Consider the following 23,291-nt stretch of genomic DNA (forward strand, 5'->3'; position numbering starts at 1 on the left):
ATAACATTAAGGCTTAACATCAACGGAAATGTGAGAGAGAGAAAAAAAAAGACAGTCTAATGAAAACGTCATTTTGCTGGAAATTAACTACCCCCTATAATACTACAATATTTGGGTTGCAAATATCAGGCTAGTGCACACCAGTAAGAAGGGGGGGAAAAAGGCAAAACAGAGAAATGTAAACATCATAAAAGATTAAAAGAAAATTAGATACTAATTCTTTCAGTTTTAATCTAAGTCAGAATGGAAAACTCTGTGGAGAGGAGGGACATATTAAATTTTTAGTGATAAGCCACGATTATGAAGTGCCTTTGTGCCTCCCACCCAACTCACCATTGTGGTGCACTGAATACTGAGCACGGGAGAGATTAATTTTCTCACGCCCTCCTCCTGCTTGCTGCTTAGCATCTCCTAATGGCTGGAAGACAAAGGTACTGGAGAAACAGCTTCTTTTTTTTTCTCCACTCCCCCTGCCTAACAGGTAAGCCCAGACATCCTTAGGCAAGGGCTCAGTCAAAGGGTGAGCCCAGATACTGACTCAGAGAAAAGATAGTACAGCTGGGGCCATCATTTATAGCAGTGCAATTTTTTAGACTTGATAAGCTAAGGTTGCATGCACTCCCTCTCTCCTACACTGCTTCCCACAATAATGAATAAGCACAGTAAGCAGATATTCCTGCTAAAATGAACTATGTTGACATTGAAAGTACCATTGTTAGGCTTCAGAATTAATACTCCATTGGGATAAATTAGGATAGTTCACAATCCTCCAGCTACTGTGGTAGGCAACAACAGTGCAACACTGGTTCACATTCACAAGGTTTTCTTCACAGTTACAGGAGATAAAAAGCTGATATTCTGAGAAATCTGAATCTCTTCCGAGGACTTCAAGTGGGAAAAAGTCAGCCCATAAACCAGGAGTTTGATCCCCTACCTAAGTTGTCCTGGCACATTCCATTTCCTGCAACTGTTATTCATGCAAGAACTTGAAATGGAGTCTGGTAATGGTAGCATGATGAAGCCTTTAATTATCTACATGGTTATTAATTATTCTTTTAAAATACATCATTTTTAATGTCTTGGTGTTGCTTTAAGCACATAGGTTTTTTTCTCCTTTAGAATTTGATTTTAACTTTTAATGTTCACATCCCAGATCCATTAGCATCACAATGTTGGGAGGTCTGCTAAGCAACAGAAGTTTTTCATTTTTAGCTGGGAACTGAGGAAGCAAACAAACAAAGCAAATGGAAAATGTAAAACCAATGGCTATTATTAGAACTGTAATTACCTGCTCATCAGAGATTTGAATTACTGCTAACATGGCCCATTAGGCTCATTTGGAAGAGCTAAAAAACTCACTGTTCTCCCATTAGGCCTGGGATGAAAAGCTAAACCAGGAAGATGCCCATGCCTCTATGTACAATTGAGTTGTTTGAGAATAAAGCGAGATAAAGAGCCAAAACAAGGCATGAACATCTAAGTGCTTGCTTGTCGACTAATTTTTATAGTATCAAAATACAAATTACAATACTGAAGTTCCAAAGGCACACAGCATGAATTGAGGAGGCATGGGCCAAGCAGCACAGAATGCAAAATGCAGTTGTGAACACAATTTGTACATTTCAATTCTTTTCAAATGGCAAGGTTGCCTCAGTCTGTTGCTGCATGGGGAGGAATTATTCAGAAGCCATTCCTCGCTGTAATTACTAATGGTAAAGTGAATAGAAGTGTTGTATGAGAAAGGAATATACTTAATTCATGGAAAGTGGTGTGAATATCTTATACTTATTATGTCATTAGTCCTATTAGCGACACTTAAAGTGAATAAAAGTTAACCAAGGAAACACTAAACTACATGTTACAACTGGAAAACTAAATATCAGTGTGCCAATTATGCTAAATTCCATTAATTTCCTCAAAAAGCCCCTTAAACCAAATTACAATATGCATCTTTTATTTTAAAACAAACAATGGTTATATGAAGTACCAGCTTGACAACCCTGTGGGCTGAAATCCTCTCCTACCTACAAGAGTAGGATCTTCATCTCAAGCCAATTACATCCTTGGCCTTTTCTGAGGCGGGTACTTTCTGTGATGAGAACCACTACTACACTAAAACTACCAGTTCATTTTATGTGCAGTAGATCATTCAATGTGTCAGGGACAGGGCCGGTGCAACCATTTAGGCGGACTAGGCGGTTGCCTAGGGCGCCGAGATTTGAGGGCACCAAAAAGCGCCCCCCAATTTTTTTTTAAATGGTTGAGCAGCCGCTGCTGCTGGGACAGAGAGGGAGTCTGAGCTGCTGGCAGCAGCCGGCAGCCCAGGGTGTCCCCTGGGTCAGGGTGCTGCCGCGGCAGCCGGCAGCCCAGGGTGTCCGGAGGGGGCAGCAGGCAGCTCCCATGGAGCTGCCGCAGTGGTGCCTGCGGACAGTCGGCTGCTCGCGCGGCTCCGGTGGACCGCCCGCAGACACCACTGCGGCAGCTCCACCGGAGCCGCGGAGCACCAGACCCTCCACAGGCACCACTGCGGCAGCTCCACCGGAGCCGCGGGACCAGCGTGCGGGGCAGCAAAATTGCCATCTGCCTAGGGCACTCAAAACCCTAGCGCCGGTCCTGGTCAGGGAAACTACTTTCAGTTATTTTCAATTAAAACTCTACACAAATGTGTACTATTAGAAGGCTTTGTGTCTCATTAGCAATCTCCTGAGTGAGTCAGTCCCCACAGTAAGCGTTTGTGACACTGGCAGACTAGGTGACACCTCATGCCAAGGCCTTAGACTCTACTAAACACTGACAAATGCATAGCTGTAACTAGTCTGGCTCACCTGTGTGTTAGTATTGTTAAAATAGGTATTATATTTATAATACACCTCTACCCCAATATAACGCCACTGATAACACCACAAATTCGGATCTAATGTGGTAAAGCAGCACTCCTGGGGGGCGGGGTTGCGCACTCCAGCAGATCAAATCGAGCCCGATATAACGCAGTTTCACCTATAATGCGGTAAGATTTTTTGGCTCCCAAGGACAGCGTTATATTGAGGTAGAGGTGTAGTTTGTTTAGTCACTATGACTTTGAGTTGCTACATGTATTAATCTCACTGGCAATATCTGTATCCTATGTTATAAAGGTAACATTTAAATGTTTGCTCTGTAATTGTGTAAGTTAAACAGGAGGGAATCATTATCAAGTGTGAAATACTAATTTACCAGAAGAGGTGTCATCTCCTGCCCAGCAAAAGAATGTTCAGACATCAGACAAGCCATTGTGGAATATCAATGGAGAAAAGACTTTGTTGATTTCTTCATGGGTGTTGGGTGGGCAGAGACCTGCACAAGCACTCATCCCATCAGCTTGAACTCTGGCGAAAGGAAATAAAAATCCTTGTCAAGAAAAAATTCTCTCTATGCTACTTGATCTCTGAAGCATGAAGATTTCTAAGCATAAGTAAGGGATCCCCAGCTGTTTGGCCTGGGTTAGCCCGAAAGAACTTACAGATTACAACAGCTGATATTACCTTTTGTAACCTAAAACTGCAACCCATGTGTGTCTGTGTTTACCTGCCTTAATCTTGTAAATAAGATCTTTTCTCTAGTTGATAAATATTTAGTTAATTTATTACAGGATTGGCTTCATGTGTTGTCTTTGATATAAAATCTAATAGCCATACTGGGTCAGACCAAAAGGTCCATCTAGCCCAGTATCTTGTCTTCCGACAGTTGCCAATGCCATGTGCTTCAGATGCAACTGACCTGGGATACATGGCTGGTCCTTTGGGACTGAATATTATGATTTTTGGTGTAAGGAACCATTTATCATACGGTAAGCTTGCCTGGGTGGCAAGATAGCCTGGAGTACCCAAGGGATCTGTCTGTGACTCCATGTTAAGGTCGTTACAGCACTTGAGGAGTTCACACTTGATTGTAAAATCTAAGTATAAAACTCAAAGCCTGTTTGGTGTTTGTGCCCTACTTCTTCAGTGTCTACCCTGAAGCTGGTACGCACTCTCGTGAACCGCTCTAGACAGCCTGACACTGGTGTAGTTGGCAAGATTCACATGCCAGAGGTCAACTGGATTTATAGATCAAAACCCAACACTTAAGTGTTAACATTTAAAACTCCCAACAAAGTTTAAGAATAGACACAATGAGTGAACCATATCATATGATGGTCTTAAGAAAAAAGACCTGGAACAGTTATGCAAGGAGAGGGGAATATCCCATAAAAAGAAGACTCAAGCTCAGGAGCTGAGAGCTTCACTTGTAAGTTTTGACCAGGCATCTGAGCAGCCTCCTGCTCCAGTGCCACAGAGTGAGACAACTGCAGTGGAACTGGGCAGATTGTTGTACTGGGCAGCCCAGGAAGAACATGAAAACTAGAGACAGATGGAAGAACTGAGGATCAAGAAGACCGAACAAGCCGAGGGAGCTGAGGAGAAAGCCCAAAGACACATAGAACAACTAAAAGCTGAGGAAAGGGTACATCGGAGACAAATGGAAGCTCATTGTTGCTCAGAATACTGGAGCAGTAACAGGAGTTTCCCCAGCCAGTGAGTATACACACTCACACACACCTAAGGGAGACAGAAAATGTCTGCCCAATTTATAAAGAAACCTGTCTGCCCTTTGAGAGACTATGTGGGATGCACAATATCCCAGAGGATAAGATGATGCCAATCCTTCAGATTAACTGGGAAAACCAGACAAGTTTTTTATGATATGGAGGAGAGTGATGCTAAGATGTATATCAAATTTAAAGAAAGTGTATGGAAAAGGTTTAATATCACCCCTGAGACCTATCAGCTGAAGTACTGTATAGAAATCTCAAAACATTTGACGGTATCACCCATGTAGAATATGTGCATAAAATGTGTATTTTTATGAGAAAGTGGATAATGGGGGCAGAGGCTGATGGTAATTATAAAAAATGGTTTGATCTGATGACCCAGGAGCAATTGTCATGGGTAGTTACAGGTGCGGTAAAGGCAGCCAAGGGTTCCCGGGGAGTGAAAATCTCAGGGGAAGGGAAATCCCTATGTCAGCCAGGTTAAGAGGGAAGGGGGGCTGGAAATAATAAACCTAACCCCAACTTTAATTAAAAAAAAACAAAAAACAAAAAAAAAAACCAACCCTAATGGAAGGCAGGTCGTTGGCCATAATTATGGGACTCCTAGCCATATAAAGCCAAATTTGCACTAAGCTTAAGGTAACCCGATAACTCACACTACCAAGCATGAGGATTTTCAAGGAGATTTTTTGTAGGCAGGGGTGCCAGAACCAGGGCATGCCCCCCCCCCACTTTTAAAAGTGGGAAGGCCAGCCCAGCTTTTTAACATGGTGTCATTTGGAAGGTCAGAGGGCCATGTTGCCCCCTGAAACTGCAAGCCTCAGGCAGGAGTGGCATAGGCAGGGGCTGTGCTTCGCAGTAGGGGAGCTGATCAGTGGTAAGAGCTGTCCAGGGAGCCTGAGCCACCATAGGGAGCCTTGGACCCTCCATCTGCCCTGGGCAGGGTACCAAAGAGCAGCCCTTGGCCTGTGCCCTCTCCCACTTCTACAGAAGTTCCAACGTCTCTGGTTGTAGGCATCAGAAATCCACTTCATGCTGATATTTTAATACATATTGATATTTTAGCCATGTATAAGCCGGTTAATGTCATAACTCACAGCCAGAAAGAGTATAGCTCTGCCTCACCTGCTTTCCCTGTGAACAGCAGTCAGGAAATAGCCTCAATCCTTTGTCAGCTGAAGGCAGCAGCTTGTTCTCAGAGGAGAGGTTTGAAGATTCCACTACCTTGCCAGAGTCCACTCTTAAGTGGGACTCAAAAAGAGTCTGAGGCTCAGCAGGCTGATCCTTCCCGGGACAAGGAGAGGAATAAAGCTCAAAATAATACCCTGGCTAGGAAAGGATAGATTTTTTTTTTCCCCTAGAAGCAGGTGTTGTAGAGAGAGGCTCCCCAAGGGAAAAAGAGGCATCCTGGGAAGGTTTGCAAGTAGGTTAAAAAACAAACAAAACCAAACCTCAAAAGCAATACGGATTAGAAGTTTTTTGCTAAGTCATTTCTCTCTCTACATCTGAATATTCATCTTAAACCTAATGTCTCTGAATACACTTCCAGGACCTATATAGACTCTTCATTTTCCCTTTCAGGGTATTCAAGCTTCAGAAGCCTCCATGAATATTAATTCTGTTTATACAGATTACAAATCCTATTGTACAGTCATAGGGATGGGCTGCATAAGAGGCACTTATCACTATACAGCATCAGTCTACTCTCTTTGTTTTTTGTTCTCTCCATTAACATTGCACTTCTTGTAGGCAGATGAGCTGGGAGAAAATATGGGAAAATGGAGCCTGTTCAATTAAACTTTTTCCAAGTCCTCTTTTAAATTGGTATGCTAGTAGGAATTTTTTCCAGCAGAATCACAAACAGGAAACACATAAGCATGGGATGCAGAATACATGTGTGTGTAGAAGATGCATGTTGCCTCCTGACTCTGCTGTGGCCTGCCTCCATTTCCCCTCCTTAATGAGGTAAGGATAAGGTCACTTAAACAGCCTTACCAAGGGAAGCCAACCATTCTACTTTACAGCAGTATATTTCCTTTTAATAAAGCCTTCTGAAAGAAGCATTTACTCAAGGGTTTCAAGGCTCTTACCTCAGAGTCCAAATAAAAAACTTAGAAGTCCCAAAACAAAAATCTCTAGATTCCAGCAGCAGGTCCTTCTGCTGTAAGGTCTCAGGTTTCTCCACTGTCTGCAGAGCTCTGCAGCTCACACCTCCCTACCTGAATAACTTTTACAGTCTTTCCCCTCCTTCTTCAAGGTATCTACCATACTTCTTTGCCTAGTGAACTTCTGGCTATATCACACTCCCTAGGAGCTTTCACCAACTGAGCTTTCCAAAACCCTTTTTGCTTTTTTTTTTTTTTTTTTTTTTTAGGCACAGGTGTTCCTTACTTATTTAACTGCTTTACAGCTACCTATTGGGTTTCTGGGAACCAGGGGGGCTGAAACCCACCCACTGCTAACAGATCCTCTCCCCAGCCTAAGGGGAGGATTACAGCTACTGAGGCAGTTAACTGTCTCCAGGTGGACCTGAGTTAGCTCATTCCCTTCAGGGGAGTCTGACACAACTAGGCTGGTCATCTGATTTCCTTCAAGGGACAGCCCTGTGACTATGTTTTATGTAGTAAGCAGAATATTAAAATTAATAGCCATACTTATAATAAACCCACACTGATTTTCAAAATATTTACATATCTACCAAAACAATGCATCAGTTAGGTAGGAATGCCCCCACTTTACCTACATTTCATTAATTCAGCATTTTGTTATATATTTTCCTCTTCTAAATGTGTGGCAGTTGCAGTTTCATGGGCTCACAGATTTAAAGGCTAGAAGGGACCATTATGCTCTTCTAGTGAGATCTCCTATACAAAATAGGCAAAAGAATTTCATCCATTAATTCCTGCAGCAGGTCCATATCTTATGGTTGCCCTAGACTAGAGTACAGAGTTCTTGCCTGTTCCTCATTTCAGAGCCTAGTTTTAACTTCATATGAGTCCCTACTTCCACTCTATATTATTTGTTAATTATTAAGAGACTAATCACAACATTAGTAGAATAGTATTACACTATACTTGTTAATGTGGTGTGTGCATATAACATGTGTTAGCTAACAAATGGGATGTTCATATCCACACTCTGCCATGTAAAATAAGTATGTACACACCTATATACTGATATGAGCATTCAAATACAGGATATGGACTTCTTGTTAAGGTTCCCATATTTTAACATTGAATTTTGTGACACTCAGGAACTGAGATGTGCTTGAAACAAAAAATCTGATCAGAGTACCAGGAATGTGTGGGGTCCAGATCCTAATTTTGTTGCCTGGGCCATTTTTATAAAAGGCTAATAGTATGCTTTGGAGTCTGTTTTCTCTTGTTTCTTCAGGTGTGAAATTCTAGCCTCACTGAAGTCAATGGCAAAACTCCCATTGACTTCAAAAGGTCCAGGATTTCATCCCTAGTGTCTGTAGTATTTATATACATACTGTGCAACATCTGTCTCACTCATTGGGCGGCCAGGAAATCTTACTAGCTTTAAATCTTAAACAGAGTTTACTGAAATAATCTGACTTGCAAGTAAATACAATTTTATTCTCTACAAATGCTCATCTTATCTGTGACAAACATTAAACAAGCTCTCAGCTTAACACTGCATCTAGACTATCATCATTTTTGCAATACCTCTCAAAATGTTTCATTGTTTTAATTCAAGCTTTGTTCTTTCATTTAGTCATTCAGTAAGATGATTGACTGAGTATAATTTTAAAGCATAATTAATTATTTCTGTCTCCTTTTCAGTGTAAAGAAAATTAGTGTCTGGTTTTGTTACCAAAGGGGGTTAATGTGTTACATTTTGTATTACACAGAGAATATTGCAGGGATATTCCACAATGAGCAATCAGCTGTAGGGTCTATTTTTGTTAGTAGCACAGGCGAGCAAATACTGTAACCGTTCATCAGGACACGCACATGAAATACAATAATGAATTTTTCAAGCCGACGAAAGCCAGAGTGCCATGCTGTTTTTCCCTTTTTTGTATTTATATTCATGAGGTATTGTAGGAACTGCTGTCTGTTTAAATACATCTTTGCTTTACCATACAGATGTGTGTGTTTATTCTAGTAATTAAAAAAACCCAATTCTCTGTTGGAGTAGATTAGTTAATCCTATATGTTCAGGTGGAAACCAAGAGCACAGTATACAAGTACTGTACCAGTTTTCTACTACTGCAGTACCGTACTTTATTTGTAATACTAATCCAATGGTGTGCTTTGCAACAATATACAGTAATATTTTTCCATAACATCCCCCTTTCAAAGATGTAAACATGCTTTACAAATATTAATTTAGAGTCACAGCACCAGTGTTGGAAAGCCAAATTCTACTATCTCCATTTGACAAAACTAGGACAAAGATACATTAAGGGCCAGATTTTGACACTGAGGTCAATAGTTTTTCCAGCTTTATAGCTATGTCACTTAGAACAGAATCTGGTGTTAGTTCAAAGTGAAATCCAAATTCCACCAAAGTCAACCTGTGGCAGAGATGGAACTAGAACCCAATATCCAGAACTCTCAGTACTGTGCCTGAATCTGAACATCATCTTCCTTTTGCCTTCCATTCCTCTGTCACAGCCATAAAAAATAATATAATAAAAAAGTTCTAAACATTCATCATATGACACATAATCTAAATCTCATGCATGCTTTTGTGTAAAGGTAAATAATCAAACAAGTAAAATAAAAACCTTCCACAACCCAATTCATCAAAGAGCAACCAGAAGAAACCATCAGTTTTACCTATAAGTTAATCAATCATAAAATGTTTCTGTCTCAGTTGCAAAGGCAAAATTTACGACAGGGCATTGGACAGATGGCTTTTTTCTGCTCTCAGTTACATGAGTGTAAATCGGGTGTAAATTTGTTGAAATTTATGGAGTTACACTAGTTTTACACCATGTAAGTGAAAGCAGAATCAAACCTACTGTATTTCTAGCCATAAGCTAAACCAGTGCCTGTTCCTTAGAGAATTATATATATACACACATGTTAATATTGGAACAAGCATGTACAATGTTTAGAAGAATAGTAAACCAGAGTGTTCTCTCTGACAGCACCTAACCATTATCCAATTAATTTATGGGGGATGGTCCGGGGGAGGTAAGAAAGCCTCTTTATTGTTAATGGTTGAAATAAGAAAATGCCATGTTCAAGGAAAACTAGAGCTTGATCCAGTTTCCATTTAAATCAAAGGCAGCTTCACACAAACTTCTGTGGGAATAGGATGAGGCCCAAAGATAGGTTAAAGAACATAGAGACTTTTTTAAATATAGCATTAATTTAGAAGGCTACCTTCAAAGCCCTGTTTCTTTAAAAACAGCTTTTCTGTAATAACCGGCTACTCCCTCTAAAGTGCCTCTCCCATACTCAGATCTGGTATTACAGAGTCCATGCTAACATAAAAGCCTAAATTCTGTGGGACTTGCAATCTATGATTGAAGTCTTTGCAGTGGAATTGCATGCAATGTAAATCAGTGCAAAATTTAGTCCAGACTTGAGCTCATTGACTCTGAAGCATCTTAAAAGAAGATTACGCCCATGTAATAACACGCAATCCTTTCCCAATCCTTGAAGAAAAAAATCGGAGTTTTCGGCCAGCTCAGGCTGGTTGCCCTGGAGTTCCGGCATAATTCAGAAACCAAAATTTATCTCTGCAGCTCACAAAGAGCTCTGACTCCTGACTTTGGCAGGCTCCCCGGCCTGCCATCGAACATGCATACATACATCTTTCAATGCCCATATATGGAAGGTGGCTCCCACTGCTGACACACTACCAAGTGAGCTAAGCATACTGAATTAACCAGCAATCATCTTGACACATGGGAGAGAGATCTCTGGAGGCAGACTGTGAAATTTGTATCTTCACAGACAATTGCTCTTTAAGAGAAACACATGTATCTGCTTCTATTTTAACAGATATGTCCATGGGCTTTGTCTTGTCTATGCTCGAAAATTTTGTACCCATTTTCCATGTACTTGTGTTAGCAGTGTTTTAAATGGTAGTGTAGGCAGGGCTCAGCTTCTTCTTTTTTTTTTTCCTACCACATCATGAAGACCTGGTCTGAGCAGGTATATCATTGCTGGAAAATTGGTACAAAATTTCTAGTGTAGATTCATCCATGAGGGTCAGCTCCCTCCAAAACACACGCATGCACACTCTCTATGCAGTTCCACTTCTATCCAAGGGCTAACTGTGGGCAGCAGCTAGGTGACATAACCTCTGTAATGCCTAGGTTCCAGAAGGCCTAGGTAGACCTTGCATTTACAGTTTCATTCTTGATTTTTCCCAGTGAAAGTGCTTAGAGCTCCTTATTCTTTCATGGCTGTTATTATGCACTTTCTATTGGTAGTCTGTTTATCTGGGTGTGATGGGGCAAGAAGAATCAAGAAGGGGCTTAACGGAGTCTTCATCCATTTTATCAGTGATCAAATAGATAGGAAAGAGTTCAACCCTTCCATGGGGCATAAAGGAGGAAGCTAGCCCTTAAAGATTGCCTGAGCTGTTAGACCTGGAGATAAGAGTTTGAAACTGTGGCAAACTACTTAGCAATGAAACTGACAGCTGTGCCCTATAACAAGGCATGCAAAGATACCAGAGGCTTCCAGAAGTAGAGACAGTTTGAGTGGATAGGTAGGCCTAGGGGAAGGGAGTTAATTTTCTCCCCTGAACAATGATATATATTTCTGCAGGAGACTGTAAACACAGTAAGAACTGGTGCTTTTGGTGGGGTCTTTCCAGCTGGGCTCTTGGCTGTAGAAAGCAATCCTGTGGTTGTAGACACTTGGAATGGGTCAAAGGAAGATTCCCTCTCTTAGCTGTAGTTTAGTGTGGGGATTAGGGATTTTTTTTTTACTTGGACCTTTGGTAAAAGGAGCTGTCCTACTAATGTTGTCTTCCTCTGGCTAAGATAGTAATGTTCTTGTTAGGCTCTAAAAGTAGGAAGAAAAACAAACTAACAAATTGTGACTATAACCCTCTGAGGTGCCTGGGGCAAGTGTTCTTCTGCGGGGCCTGTGTCCACCTAATTACTTGGAAATGAGGCTGGTGCATAGGCAGCTTACACGACTATGCCATTGCAATATCTTCAGGCTATGTTTTGTATTATGGTTCAACACCCTCTCTGTTCCCCAAGGAATTCCTAGATACTTATGACAATATAAGTATCAGAGGGGTAACCGTGTTAGTCTGGATCTGTAAAAACCAACAGAGAGTCCTGTGGCACCTTAAAGACTAACAGATGTATTGAAGCATAAGTTTTCGTGGGTGACAATATAGTCCATCTTGTTGGCAACTATATGTGCCCTTGAACCCTTTATTGTTTTTTTACTTCATTATTCCTATTTGTTATTTGAGAACTTGAGTGCAGTCAGGTGTGATCAAGGATAAAAAGGCTTTTGGCAGCCATAAGGCATGGCTGACAAATAGAAAGGATGGACTTCCTGAAGAAAAGACAACACTTGCGTAATTATGCTATCTTTCCAGCTAATTCCCCTAGCTGTTAGGCACCCTATACTCTAGTGAATCTGGCCTATCATCCTGTGACTCAGCATGTCATTAACTAACAGATGGACATAGCTACAAGCAGCCACTAGACAAAATGTGAGCATAAAGTGTTTGAGGAAAATCAGGGCTAGGTAGCAACTAAATGCTTTTGTGTCTCTTGCTGAAGGGTTATAATTTGTAGGTCAAACTCAGAACTAAATTAGTTTCAGAAACAACTTTGAAAACAGCCTTCACTGCACGGAAAAGGGTGTTTTAGCTAGGCTCCATCAGGACTGACAATATGCATGAAGTCTGAGTAACATAACTCACTTGTAGGGGAAAAAGAGGTGACATGACAAATGTTTGGAAAATAATGAATGACATAGAGAAGACAGAGAGACAAGAGGGGTAAGGTAATATCTTTCAGTGGCCCAACTTCTGTTGGTGAGTGAGACAAGCTTTTGAGCTTACACAGAGCTCTTCTTCATGTAACCTGAAGACCTAGGGCCAAGCTTCCAAGAAAATTCTGCCTTCAGAGTTTGTAGCAATAATCTAAAATTGCACCAGTCCTCTTGTAGGGTTACAGAGGATGAACCAGGTTCCAGTCTCCCCAAAACTTCAGCAATTAGGACCAGAACTATTCCCAATAGTGGCAGAGGAGGGGAGATGAGGTATCTTCAGAGTCCGGGGACACCAGTGATGTCAACAGACCACATACTTTTGTTTGAACTCCAGGTTTTTTTAATGTGTGGGCCAGTGGCATACTCTCAACTCCTCCCACCTCCAGCCATCGTCTCTGTTACCAGCTGTTCTTCCTATCCTTTAGATCTTTGGGTCACTGAGATACAATTTCTTCTAAAGTTACTAAAAAGACTTAAAAGCAGCAAAGAATCCTGTGGCATCTTATAGACTAACAGACGTTTTGGAGCATGAGCTTTCCTGGGTGAACACCCACTTCCTCAGATGCATCTGAGGAAGTGGGTATTCACCCAGGAAAGCTCATGCTCCAAAACGTCTGTTAGTCTATAAGGTGCCATAGGATTCTTTGCTCCTTTTACAGATCCAGACTAACATGGCTACCCCTCTGATACTAAAAAGACTTATGCATTTCCCCTCTCTCACTTGGTGGAAGCTAGGTCCCTACGGCCTTAATCTGCCGCAGTGATGTTCCCACCATAGGAGGTGACTCTGTGGGTGCTCTGGGGCTCAAGCACCCACTGAAAAAAAATAAAGGGTGCTCAGCACCTACAGAGCCAAATTAATCTTTTGTGGGCCCAGCCACCCAGACCATGGCTCTGACTGGCCTCTCCCTGCTTTCCCTGCTCTCAGGTCCTGCCACTCTTGGCCTCTTCCCCCAGAGACCCTGCCTGCCACTTGCTGTGGGGAGGTGGAGGGAGGGGTTAGAGAGGAGCACCTACAGGCAAAAACAAAAATCAGCACCTGTGGTTCCCACCTCCCACCATTAAAAAAAAAGTGGTGTATTCTCCTAACCTGCCAAATGACAAGGCAGGTTAATTCATATGTTAGATTTGAGTTGGCGACTGCAAGTGCTTACACCTAGACCTAGTGGAGTGATGTGGCTCTTGTTGTGAATAAGCCGTATCAGAAAGGCAGCAGCCTCATGAGACTGAGGTTATAGAAAATGTTGTTCATGATAAAGGAAATTAAACCGTTCTCATTCAGCTCGCAGGTTTTCTTGGGCTCCTCCTAGCCCTCCAGCGTCTCTTGCTGCCCGACGTTTGCGGCACCGGGAGTTGGGGGTAGAGGGCGTGAGCTCTACTGAAAACGAACAAGAAACAATGCTTTCCTATGACTGTAACGGGGAAGTGACCGGGATCCCCAAACTAAATGGTCCCTTCCCAGGCTGCTCACCTTCCTCCTCCCCTCTCCATATGGCTCCGCCGCGAAGGCGGCTGCTGCAGCTTGCGGATTTAACTTTCCACGCCAGGATCAAGGGCTTTCCATCACCTTATCTCCGCCTCACACCCCTTTCCCCAGTTAACACCCGCTCACCATATGCTCTCGGGAGAGGACACCGGCAGCAGCAGCTGATCCCACCCTCCCAAAGCCGAGGCAGGCTCTGCAGCCTCCGGGGCTGGGCTGCTCCACGGGAGGCAGCCTGGCAGCCTAGCTTGCTGGGGCCTCCTCCTTCCCCTCCATTGGGGGGCCGGGAAGGTGTGGCGGCTGCGGTTGGCCGCCAGAGGCTTCGCTCTACGCCGAGAGCCCGGCGTTTGCTCGCCCGCGGGGGGGGGCAGCGTGCGAGCTTCCCTCCCTGCCCATTGCCGGCGGGGTGGGCGGGTCGCTGGCAGCCGAGACGCAGTCCGGGTTCCTGCCCCAGGCCAGCAGCGGGAGCGGGCGCCGCGGGGCGGGAGAGACACGCCGGAGGCGAGAACTTTATCCCCGGGGACGCCGCTCCGCCCTGGGCCCGGAACTGGGGATTTGCGGCGCGCCGTGCTCTTGCCTCGGGCTAGTCAGCTCGCTGCTCTCCCAGCCGGCGGCAGCCGCTGGAGTAACCCGGGGCTGCCGAGGAGCTCACCCGGCCGCCCCGACCCTTTGTCCGCCCCACCCCACCTTCTCTGGTGCGCGGAGACATGACAGCGGTGCAGGGCAGCAGCGGGGCTCGGCGCTAGCCCTGTGCAGAGGGAGCGGGTCCCCCCCCTACTCCGCCTTGGCCCCGGGGCTGGGCTCTCTTTGCCGTGGCTGGAGGAGATGGTGCCCGCGCCAGGGTTAGTCTAGTCGCCACCGACCCAGCCCTGCAGCTGCTGGGCTAGCGCGTGTGGGCGCCGCTCCCCTCGCCGTCCGCGGAGCTCTGCTTTATGACCATTTGACCCAGCTCGTCGGAGAAACGCCGCCTGGATAATGTCCACACCAAGCAGATTCAAAAAGGACAAAGAGATTATAGCGGAGTATGAAAGTCAAGTGAAAGGTAAGTGGATGTCAATGGAGGGGGAGAGGGGAGAGAAATTTCTCCCCCCCCCTTTTTTTTTTTTTTTTTTTTTTGCTGTTGTTGCTGCCTGACACTGTTCTTAACTTGGGCTCCCTCTGAGGCTCATCGCAAAATCCAGAGCGATCACAATGAGTAGGGAGGGGGAGGGTAAAGAGATGAGTTTTAGTTGGATGAGCTGTACTGTACATGCTGATCAGAGTCATTCTGGAGTCACACTACCGATTTCACGCGCCCGGGTTTGCACATCAAACAACCGAGTGATTGCTGAACTTAATTCCCCTTAGCGGTGTCATTTAAGATAGGGGATTGCAGATGCCGCTCATGCCGCCCTTTATAACTTGTCAGGAATCAGTTTGGAGAAGGGGGGCGGGGGACTGATTTACAGCTGGAATGTTTATGAACTCTCTGGCTGAGATTATGCACCTTTCGTTAATCAGTGAGGTTTAGTAACCTTTTAAAAAGCTTGGCAGTTAAACTGAAGAAAGACAATAGCAAGTCTTGCCCTCTTCATAATGCACATGGCTTTATTTCCCAAGGATTGCTTTGTATGTTGTGCTGTAGCAGCTTGATTAATAAATGGATCTCTTCAATATTATAAATGTTTCAGCTTCAACATTAGCTACATTTTTACATCCAAGTACTGTGCTGAGAGCAGTGCAACTGTAGTCTCGGTTAAGCTGCTAATATTTCTTAGACTTTCAGTATTCAAAAGGAAAGGAAACCCATCTCTTTTTGTAAAAATATGTTTTGTGGAAGAGAGGACAATAAATTAATGATATGAGGGTGTGCATGTTCCTTGATACATATTGGTTCCTTTCCAACTGATATGGTGGGTGAAAACTTGTGCTGTTCAATGAAATGCTTATACTACTCCAGTGGATATGTATTCCCAATGGATAGCTACAGACTTGTCTTAGCTCAAAATGCTACATAAACCTTTAACACTGTCTATATTATAAAGGTAATATTTAAGCAAATAGTAACTGCTACGTGATATGCTGGGCAGAGCCTGCCCTCACATGAACCCTGCTATGTGGGTGCAGAAATTCCCTCCACATATTCAGAATTGGGGCCTGTGGATCCAAACAAGGCTTTGGAAAATGGGGAGAGAGTAACCCACAACTGTTTATGAAATCCAACAGAATATCAATAGTTGCATAGTCCATCTTCTCTTTTTACTTGATCCTGCAATGAGATCATAATTATGATATCAGAAATTCAGCGTTTTCATGGCAACCAACTGTGATGAAATAAGAAAACAGTCACCGTGTTTAGCAGAATTAAAAAGATACTGTGCTTTGAGGGGAGGATCCTCCTCTGCCTGCTCCCCTCACCTCCCCCCTCATTATTAGCTAACTTCAGTAAAAACAAAGACTGGGATAATGAAGGCATCTGGTTATAAACTGTCCCCTCAGGCGTTACAGTCCCCCCTTATAATTGCCAAGACTTCACAATGCATTTATAAACCTAATGTATTGGGAATTTTGATTTGTTCATGTTGTTCCCTTGTGGTGTCTCTTAATGTGTACAATGGTTGTCTTGACACTGCTGAAGTGATGACGCCCTTAGCAAAGCTGTTTAGAAAGATCCACTAGGACCTGTGGATGTAATCACAGCCTCTTCTTCAAAGACCTATATAACAATTTAATTCCAGATTACAGGAAGTCTTTTTTCCCCATTCTGGAATCACTTTCTTAATGCTAACCGAATATTTGTGTAATGCCACAACAGATCTCGAAGGCCAGATAAGCAAATATAAACACAAATTACAAACAAACAAACTAGGGTCAGGTCCTGACCCCCAATATGGTCTCTTTTCACTGGAGAAACCCAAAGGTTCTATAAAGGTGTCCTAGTTAGACAGCAAGGTAACTTTCAGTTAGTGTAAAATCAACAAAGCCAGCTCTGTGCCACTTGTCCAGCATAGAGGTGTCAGGGCATGCTGGGAAAAAGGGCCATGGCCCAAGCACCTTTTCCTCCAATGATATCTTGTTAGTGTTATGGCCCCTTGGGAACTGTTACTATCAGCATAAATTAAAGCTGCCCTAGAGATATGAGGATTAGAGCAGTCCCTAGAATATAGCATGCACAAAGCTGGCATATTTTGTCCTTTCCCTCCACCAAGGTCCTGTGCTGATTACAGTTTGGTGTGACCCAGGGATCATTCTGGTCCCTAAATGCTGTAGTCCCAAAAGCCATAACTTCCAAAATTTGACAACTCAAAACATATGCATTTGTGTAAACCCAGTTGCGAGACTTATCTGACTATGTTACTGGAGCAAATGGGCTTCTATTATACATCACTAGTAAAGTGTGTTTGTGTATGTGGTGATGCCACATATGGAAATGAAGATTTTCAATGTCCTACTTTACATATCTTGTTCTGCTTTTAATTCCTTGATTAAGAGTCAGTTCTATTAGGTATTGTGCCAATTAGTTTCTAGCATATGTGAGCTGAAAGTTATTACTTGCAATACTTTTCTAGTTGTATGAGTAGACTCACTCATTGTATAGGCAGTTCATACAGGAACCTCAGAAATACAGATAGAATTACAAACTAACAGAAATACAAAGGGTACATTTCATTAATGGGTGGAGCATGTGAACATACCACTCCAGTTTCACCTGGTCCCTCCTCTCACCATGAGAAACTTGATCTGTTACTGATTTGTGGTGTTCTTAAAGACTGCTTTTGTCACCAGGAATAAAACTATCACATTTGTGGAAAAAAGAAAATAGTTAAAATAAGAATCTTAAACGCTAACAAGTGTGTCAGGCTACAGAGTCTTTGCTCCTGATCTTACAGTTAGAGCCACATGGGTGGACCCTTGTACCCATGCTCAGCCTCATTGACTTTGGGGATGTTCTATGCCAGGTGCAAGGCTTGACCTAACTGCATCTGATTGCAAGGTTGGGGCCTTAATTTGTAGGGAATATTTGGAGAAAGGCCACTTGAATATAAACCTAAATTTCAGTGATTCATTGGAAGTGTGAGACCTCTGAGTATAGTGAGCAATGGTGGTTGTACTGTAACTTTGCTAAGAATAGATATTTTTATTAAACTGATTAGCTGTGTCACTTTCTAATTTAAGTAGCCTTTGAGGGCTCTCAGGATTTGGTTTATTTCAAATCCATTTTTGACAGTTGTTCTTAAGGACAAGCTTAAAATTGGTAAGGTAAGGTAGTGTGGGGCATGTGCCTTACAGATCTCTTGCTTGTTGGATAATTGAATGAAATGACTTGGAATCATAGAAGGGAACTTGAGAATTCATTTAGTACAGTTCCTTGCACTGAGGCAGGACCAAGTATACCTAGACCATCTCTGACAGGTGTCTGTCTAATCTGCTCTTTAAAACTTCCAATGTTAGGAGTTCTACAACCTCCCTTTGTAAGTTATTCCAGTACTTAACTAGCCTTATAGCTAGAAGTCTTTCCTAATATCAAACCTAGATTTCCCTTGCTGTGGATTAAGCTGATTATGTCTTGTCGTACCATTAGTGGATGTGGCGAACAATTGATCACCATCCTCTTTATAACAGCCCTTAACATATTTGATGACTATCAAGTCACCCCGAGTTGCCTTTTTTCCAGACTAACATCCCCAGGTTTTTTTAAAAGCTTTTCTCATAGGTCAGGTTTCCTAAACTTTTTATCCTTTTTGTTGCTTTCCTCCAGACCCTCTCCAATGTATCCACATCTTTCTTAAGATGTGACTTCTACAGTTAGACACAGTTCTCTAGCTGAGGCCTCACCAGTGCTCAGTTTAGGGGGAAATTACCTTGCGTGTCACATGCAACACTTATGTTGATACAGCCCAGAATATTAGCCCTTTTTTTTTTTTGCAACTATATTACATTGCTGACTCTCATTCAATTCGTGATCCACTGTAACCCTCAGATCCTTTTTATCAGTACTACCAGCTAGCCAGTTATTTCCCATTTTTGTAATTGTGCATTTGATTTGTTTTCTTTCTTTTCTTTCTCAGTATAATACTTGTCTTTATAGAATTTCATCTTGTGGATTACAGACCAATTCTCCTGTTTGTCAATCTCATTTTGAATTCTTGTGTCCTTCAAATCATTAATAACTGCAATACTCTGAATATGGTCTGTCAACGTGATTTGCACCTTCCTTATATTAATTTCATCAAAATGGAGGAAGAGACTTAGAGGGGGCCAATTGTGTTCATTTATACTTGCTTTATATACCATTCAGTCTACAATTCATATATACTCTTATGAGATCATCTGACTGTAAAATTTCAGAACTCTAGTCTTGTCTGCTTTTTGAGTGTTTGGGGCGCAAAAAGCCTTCTAAAATGATATGCACTCAGAGATACCTAGAATTAGACTCAGACTCAGACTCAGACTCTAGGACTGGAAGGGACCTCGAGAGGTCATCGAGTCCAGTCCCCTGCCATCATGGCAGGACCAAATACTGTCTAGACCATCCCTGATAGACATTTATCTAACCTACTCTTAAATATCTCCAGAGATGGAGATTCCACAACTTCCCTAGGCAATCTATTCCAGTGTTTAACTACCCTGACAGTTAGGAACTTTTTCCTAATGTCCAACCTAAATCTCCCTTGCTGCAGTTTAAGCCCATTGCTTCTTGTTCTATCATTGGAGGCTAAGGTGAACAAGTTTTCTCCCTCCTCCTGATGACACCCTTTTAGATACCTGAAAACTGCTATCATGTCCCCTCTCAGTCTTCTCTTTTCCAAACTAAACAAACCCAATTCCTTCAGCCTTCCTTCATAGGTCATGTTCTCAAGACCTTTAATCATTCTTGTTGCTCTTCTCTGGACCCTCTCCAATTTCTCCACATCTTTCTTGAAATGCGGTGCCCAGAACTGGACACAATACTCCAGTTGAGGCCTAACCAGCGCAGAGTAAAGCGGAAGAATGACTTCTCGTGTCTTGTTTACAACACACCTGTTAATGCATCCCAGAATCACGTTTGCTTTTTTTGCAACAGTATCACACTGTTGACTCATATTAAGCTTGTGGTCCACTACGACCCCTAGATCTCTTTCTGCCATACTCCTTCCTAGACAGTCTCTTCCCATTCTGTATGTGTGATTTTAGGTAGTGTTAGAGCAAAGTACATAAAGGTACAGCATAATACTGACCTTCAGAAGTCCTAGACATGTCTCAATTTTCAGTCTAACACAGTATTACATGTTTTAAAAGAAACAGGAGAAAGTTCTGTTTAGCTCAGCAGCTGAGATGTACTCTGGCTGTGCCAACTGTATTATTATCCCCCTGGAGCATCTGAGAATGAATGTACCTTCCTATCTGAGAATTATGTGTAGCTCTCTCAAGCTCAGACGTACTCATTCACTTGATTGTCTACTTCAGCCTGACTCTTGTTTTTATTCAGAGACCAACTGGTTCCTGGCACTGTTCTTAATGTACTAATTTAAAGTAAGACCAATTTGATGGATTTACTGAGGAAGCCAGAGAGTTAGACAAATAGTAGGACATATCTCTTGGGGTGTATATTGGTATCTTTTTTGTGGTGACTGATCAGCTACTGAGATTTTGAACATCTGACTTTGTCTGGTTTAAAAAAAACCAAACAACCCTTTACAAGTAGGGATGTAAAATTGAGCCCTGTGCAGAGGACTGACAAGATGCCTGTGCAGCACTTAAATTCCCTATAAGCCTGTAAAATAGGCCTAGGCACCCTTTAAGTCCTATTAGGGTATGTCTAAACAGCAAACAAACACCTGTGGCTGGCCTGGATCATTTGGCTTGGGCTATGGAGCTATTTAATTGTGATACAGAGATTTGGGATCAGGCTCAATCTCAAGCCCTGGGACCCAGCAAGCGGGAAGGGTCCCAGAGCCCGGGCTCCAGCTGGGGCCCAAATGTCTATATTGCAATTAAACAGCCCAATAGCCCAAGCCCTAGTGGGTTGACACAGGCAAGCCGTGGGTGTTTAATTGCAGTGTAGACATATCCTTACTGGCTCTCCATAAAGTAAAATTCACTTGGGGTGAATAGGAAACATGCTTACTAACTACCTGATCAAGTATCAGAGGGTAGCCGTGTTAGTCTGGATCTGTAAAAGCAGCAAAGAATCCTGTGGCACCTTATAGACTAACAGACGTTTTGGAGCATGAGCTTTCATGGGTGAATACCCACTTCCTCAGATGCATGTAATGGAAATATCCAGGGGCAGGTATATATATGTGTGCTAGCAAGCAAGCTAGAGATAACGAGGTCAGTTCAATCAGGGAGGATGAGGCCCTGTTCTAGCAGTTGAGGTGTGAAAACCAAGAGAGGAGAAACTGGTTCTGTAATTGGCAAGCCATTCACAGTCTTTGTTCAATCCTGAGCTGATGGTGTCAAATTTGCAGATGAACTGAAGCTCAGCAGTTTCTCTTTGAAGTCTGGTCCTGAAGTTTTTTTGCTGCAGGATGGCCATCTTAAGGTCTGCTATAGTGTGGCCAGGGAGGTTGAAGTGCTCTCCTACAGGTTTTTGTATATTGCCATTCCTAATGTCTGATTTGTGTCCATTTATCCTTTTCCGTAGAGACTGTCCAGTTTGGCCGATGTACATAGCAGAGGGGCATTGCTGGCATATGATGGCGTATATTACATTGGTGGATGTGCAGGTGAATGAACCAGTGATGGTGTGGCTGATCTGGTTAGGTCCTGTGATGGTGTCGCTGGTGTAGATATGTGGGCAGAGTTGGCATCGAGGTTTGTTGCATGGATTGGTTCCTGAGCTAGAGTTATTATGGTGTGGTGTGCAGTTGCTGGTGAGAATATGTTTCAGGTTGGCAGGTTGTCTGTGGGCAAGGATTGGCCTGCCACCCAAGGCCTGTGAAAGTGAAAGTACCTGATCAAGTACTTCTGTTGTAAGATGGTGAATGTTTGAAGCTGTGTGTCTAATGTTAACTAAGGATTGCAAGTGGAGCTGGTTAGAAACTTGCCAATAGAATGTTTCTCTGTTGGAAAATGCCAGTTCATCAAAAACAAAACATTTTGTGGAAATATATCTGCTTGAATTAAACTTTGTTTTGAAAGAAAATTTGAAAAAAGTGGTGTGTGTGGTCAAAACATTTTATTTTGAAATGAAAATCAAAGCATTCTATTCCTGCTTAATTTTGTATTTACGTACTATATTAGAGCTATGCAGAGGATGGAGGCTTCATTTCGCAGAGGATTTTAAATTTGGCTTCATTCTGAATTGGAATGAAAACCAAACATCCAGATTCTTCAAAGAAAATTTTTGAAATGTATGTTTGTTTTTTTATTTCAACTTTTTTATTGTATTACAATATCTTATAATATAAAATAGTTTCAAAACCGAAACTCATGACAAAAATTCATTTTGTTTTGAAAACATTTTAAATGGGATATAATGACATAACCGTTTTCGAGTTTTCTTTGAAATTCCCCAGACAAACTCTAGATATAAAATTTAGAAAGGAAAAATTGAAACAGTATTTCAATTGACCTTAAAACTCCGTGAATTCTGACTCTCATTTTGCTGGAAACTTGAAATCTATGGGACGTTGTTCCATTCTGGAGAAATTTTGGATTTCCCATGCATGGAAAAATTGATTCCCTCTCAACTGGAAGGCATCAGGAAGAATTTGTCATGGCTTTCAAAGTACAATCCAGGACACTTCCTTAACTTTTTTGTATCTGCAAAAAAAAACCAAAAAAAAAAAAAAAACCCAAACAAATCAGAAAAACCTAGCAAGAGTAGAAACTAATTAAAACTAATTGAAAATTATCATTTTGGTAATTGGGCACTTCAATAGGCTTTATACTTTGCCCTTTCTTACACCTTTTAGATTGTGTGATTTATCTGTACTATTGTTCTGTGACCTCCATTTAAAAATAAACCTTTATTTCTGTTGAAAGCAGCTGTTCAGGAGACTCAGAATATCATTTGAATGTAAATTTAAATATTAAAAAATGAAGGTCTTCCATCTTGAGGGTTTTGAGATGTTTTTGAAAACATGTAATGAATTTTGCCTTCTTACAGATAGGAAAAGTCTGTTACAAAGAAGATAAGTTGGTTGACCAAAGTCACAAAGTAAATCTGTTTGGCAGAGTCAGGAATTGGCTCAGGACATGAGACTCCCTGTCCTGCATCCTAACCATGAGACCATCCTTTTTCCATTTTGTATCTTTTGTGTTTCAATGGACATTTGGAGTGAATGGAATCTGGGTCACTTCAGTATATGTGAACAGACAA

General features: G+C 42.3%; 1 protein-coding gene across 2 annotated transcripts in view; it reads left to right on the forward strand.

The window, feature by feature from the left end:
* Positions 1–14,446: 14,446 nt before the first annotated feature.
* The window catches only part of SRGAP1 (SLIT-ROBO Rho GTPase activating protein 1), a 254,633-nt gene continuing 245,788 nt past the window's right edge, over positions 14,447–23,291 (forward strand). For both annotated transcript variants that reach the window (XM_050923345.1, XM_050923353.1), the window contains exon 1: positions 14,447–15,047. In XM_050923345.1, the coding sequence (XP_050779302.1) occupies positions 14,981–15,047 (67 nt within the window). In that variant the 5' untranslated portion in view covers positions 14,447–14,980. The remainder of the gene's footprint in view (positions 15,048–23,291) is intronic.

Source organism: Gopherus flavomarginatus, chromosome 1, assembly GCF_025201925.1.
Source record: "Gopherus flavomarginatus isolate rGopFla2 chromosome 1, rGopFla2.mat.asm, whole genome shotgun sequence".
NCBI lineage: Eukaryota > Metazoa > Chordata > Testudines > Testudinidae > Gopherus > Gopherus flavomarginatus.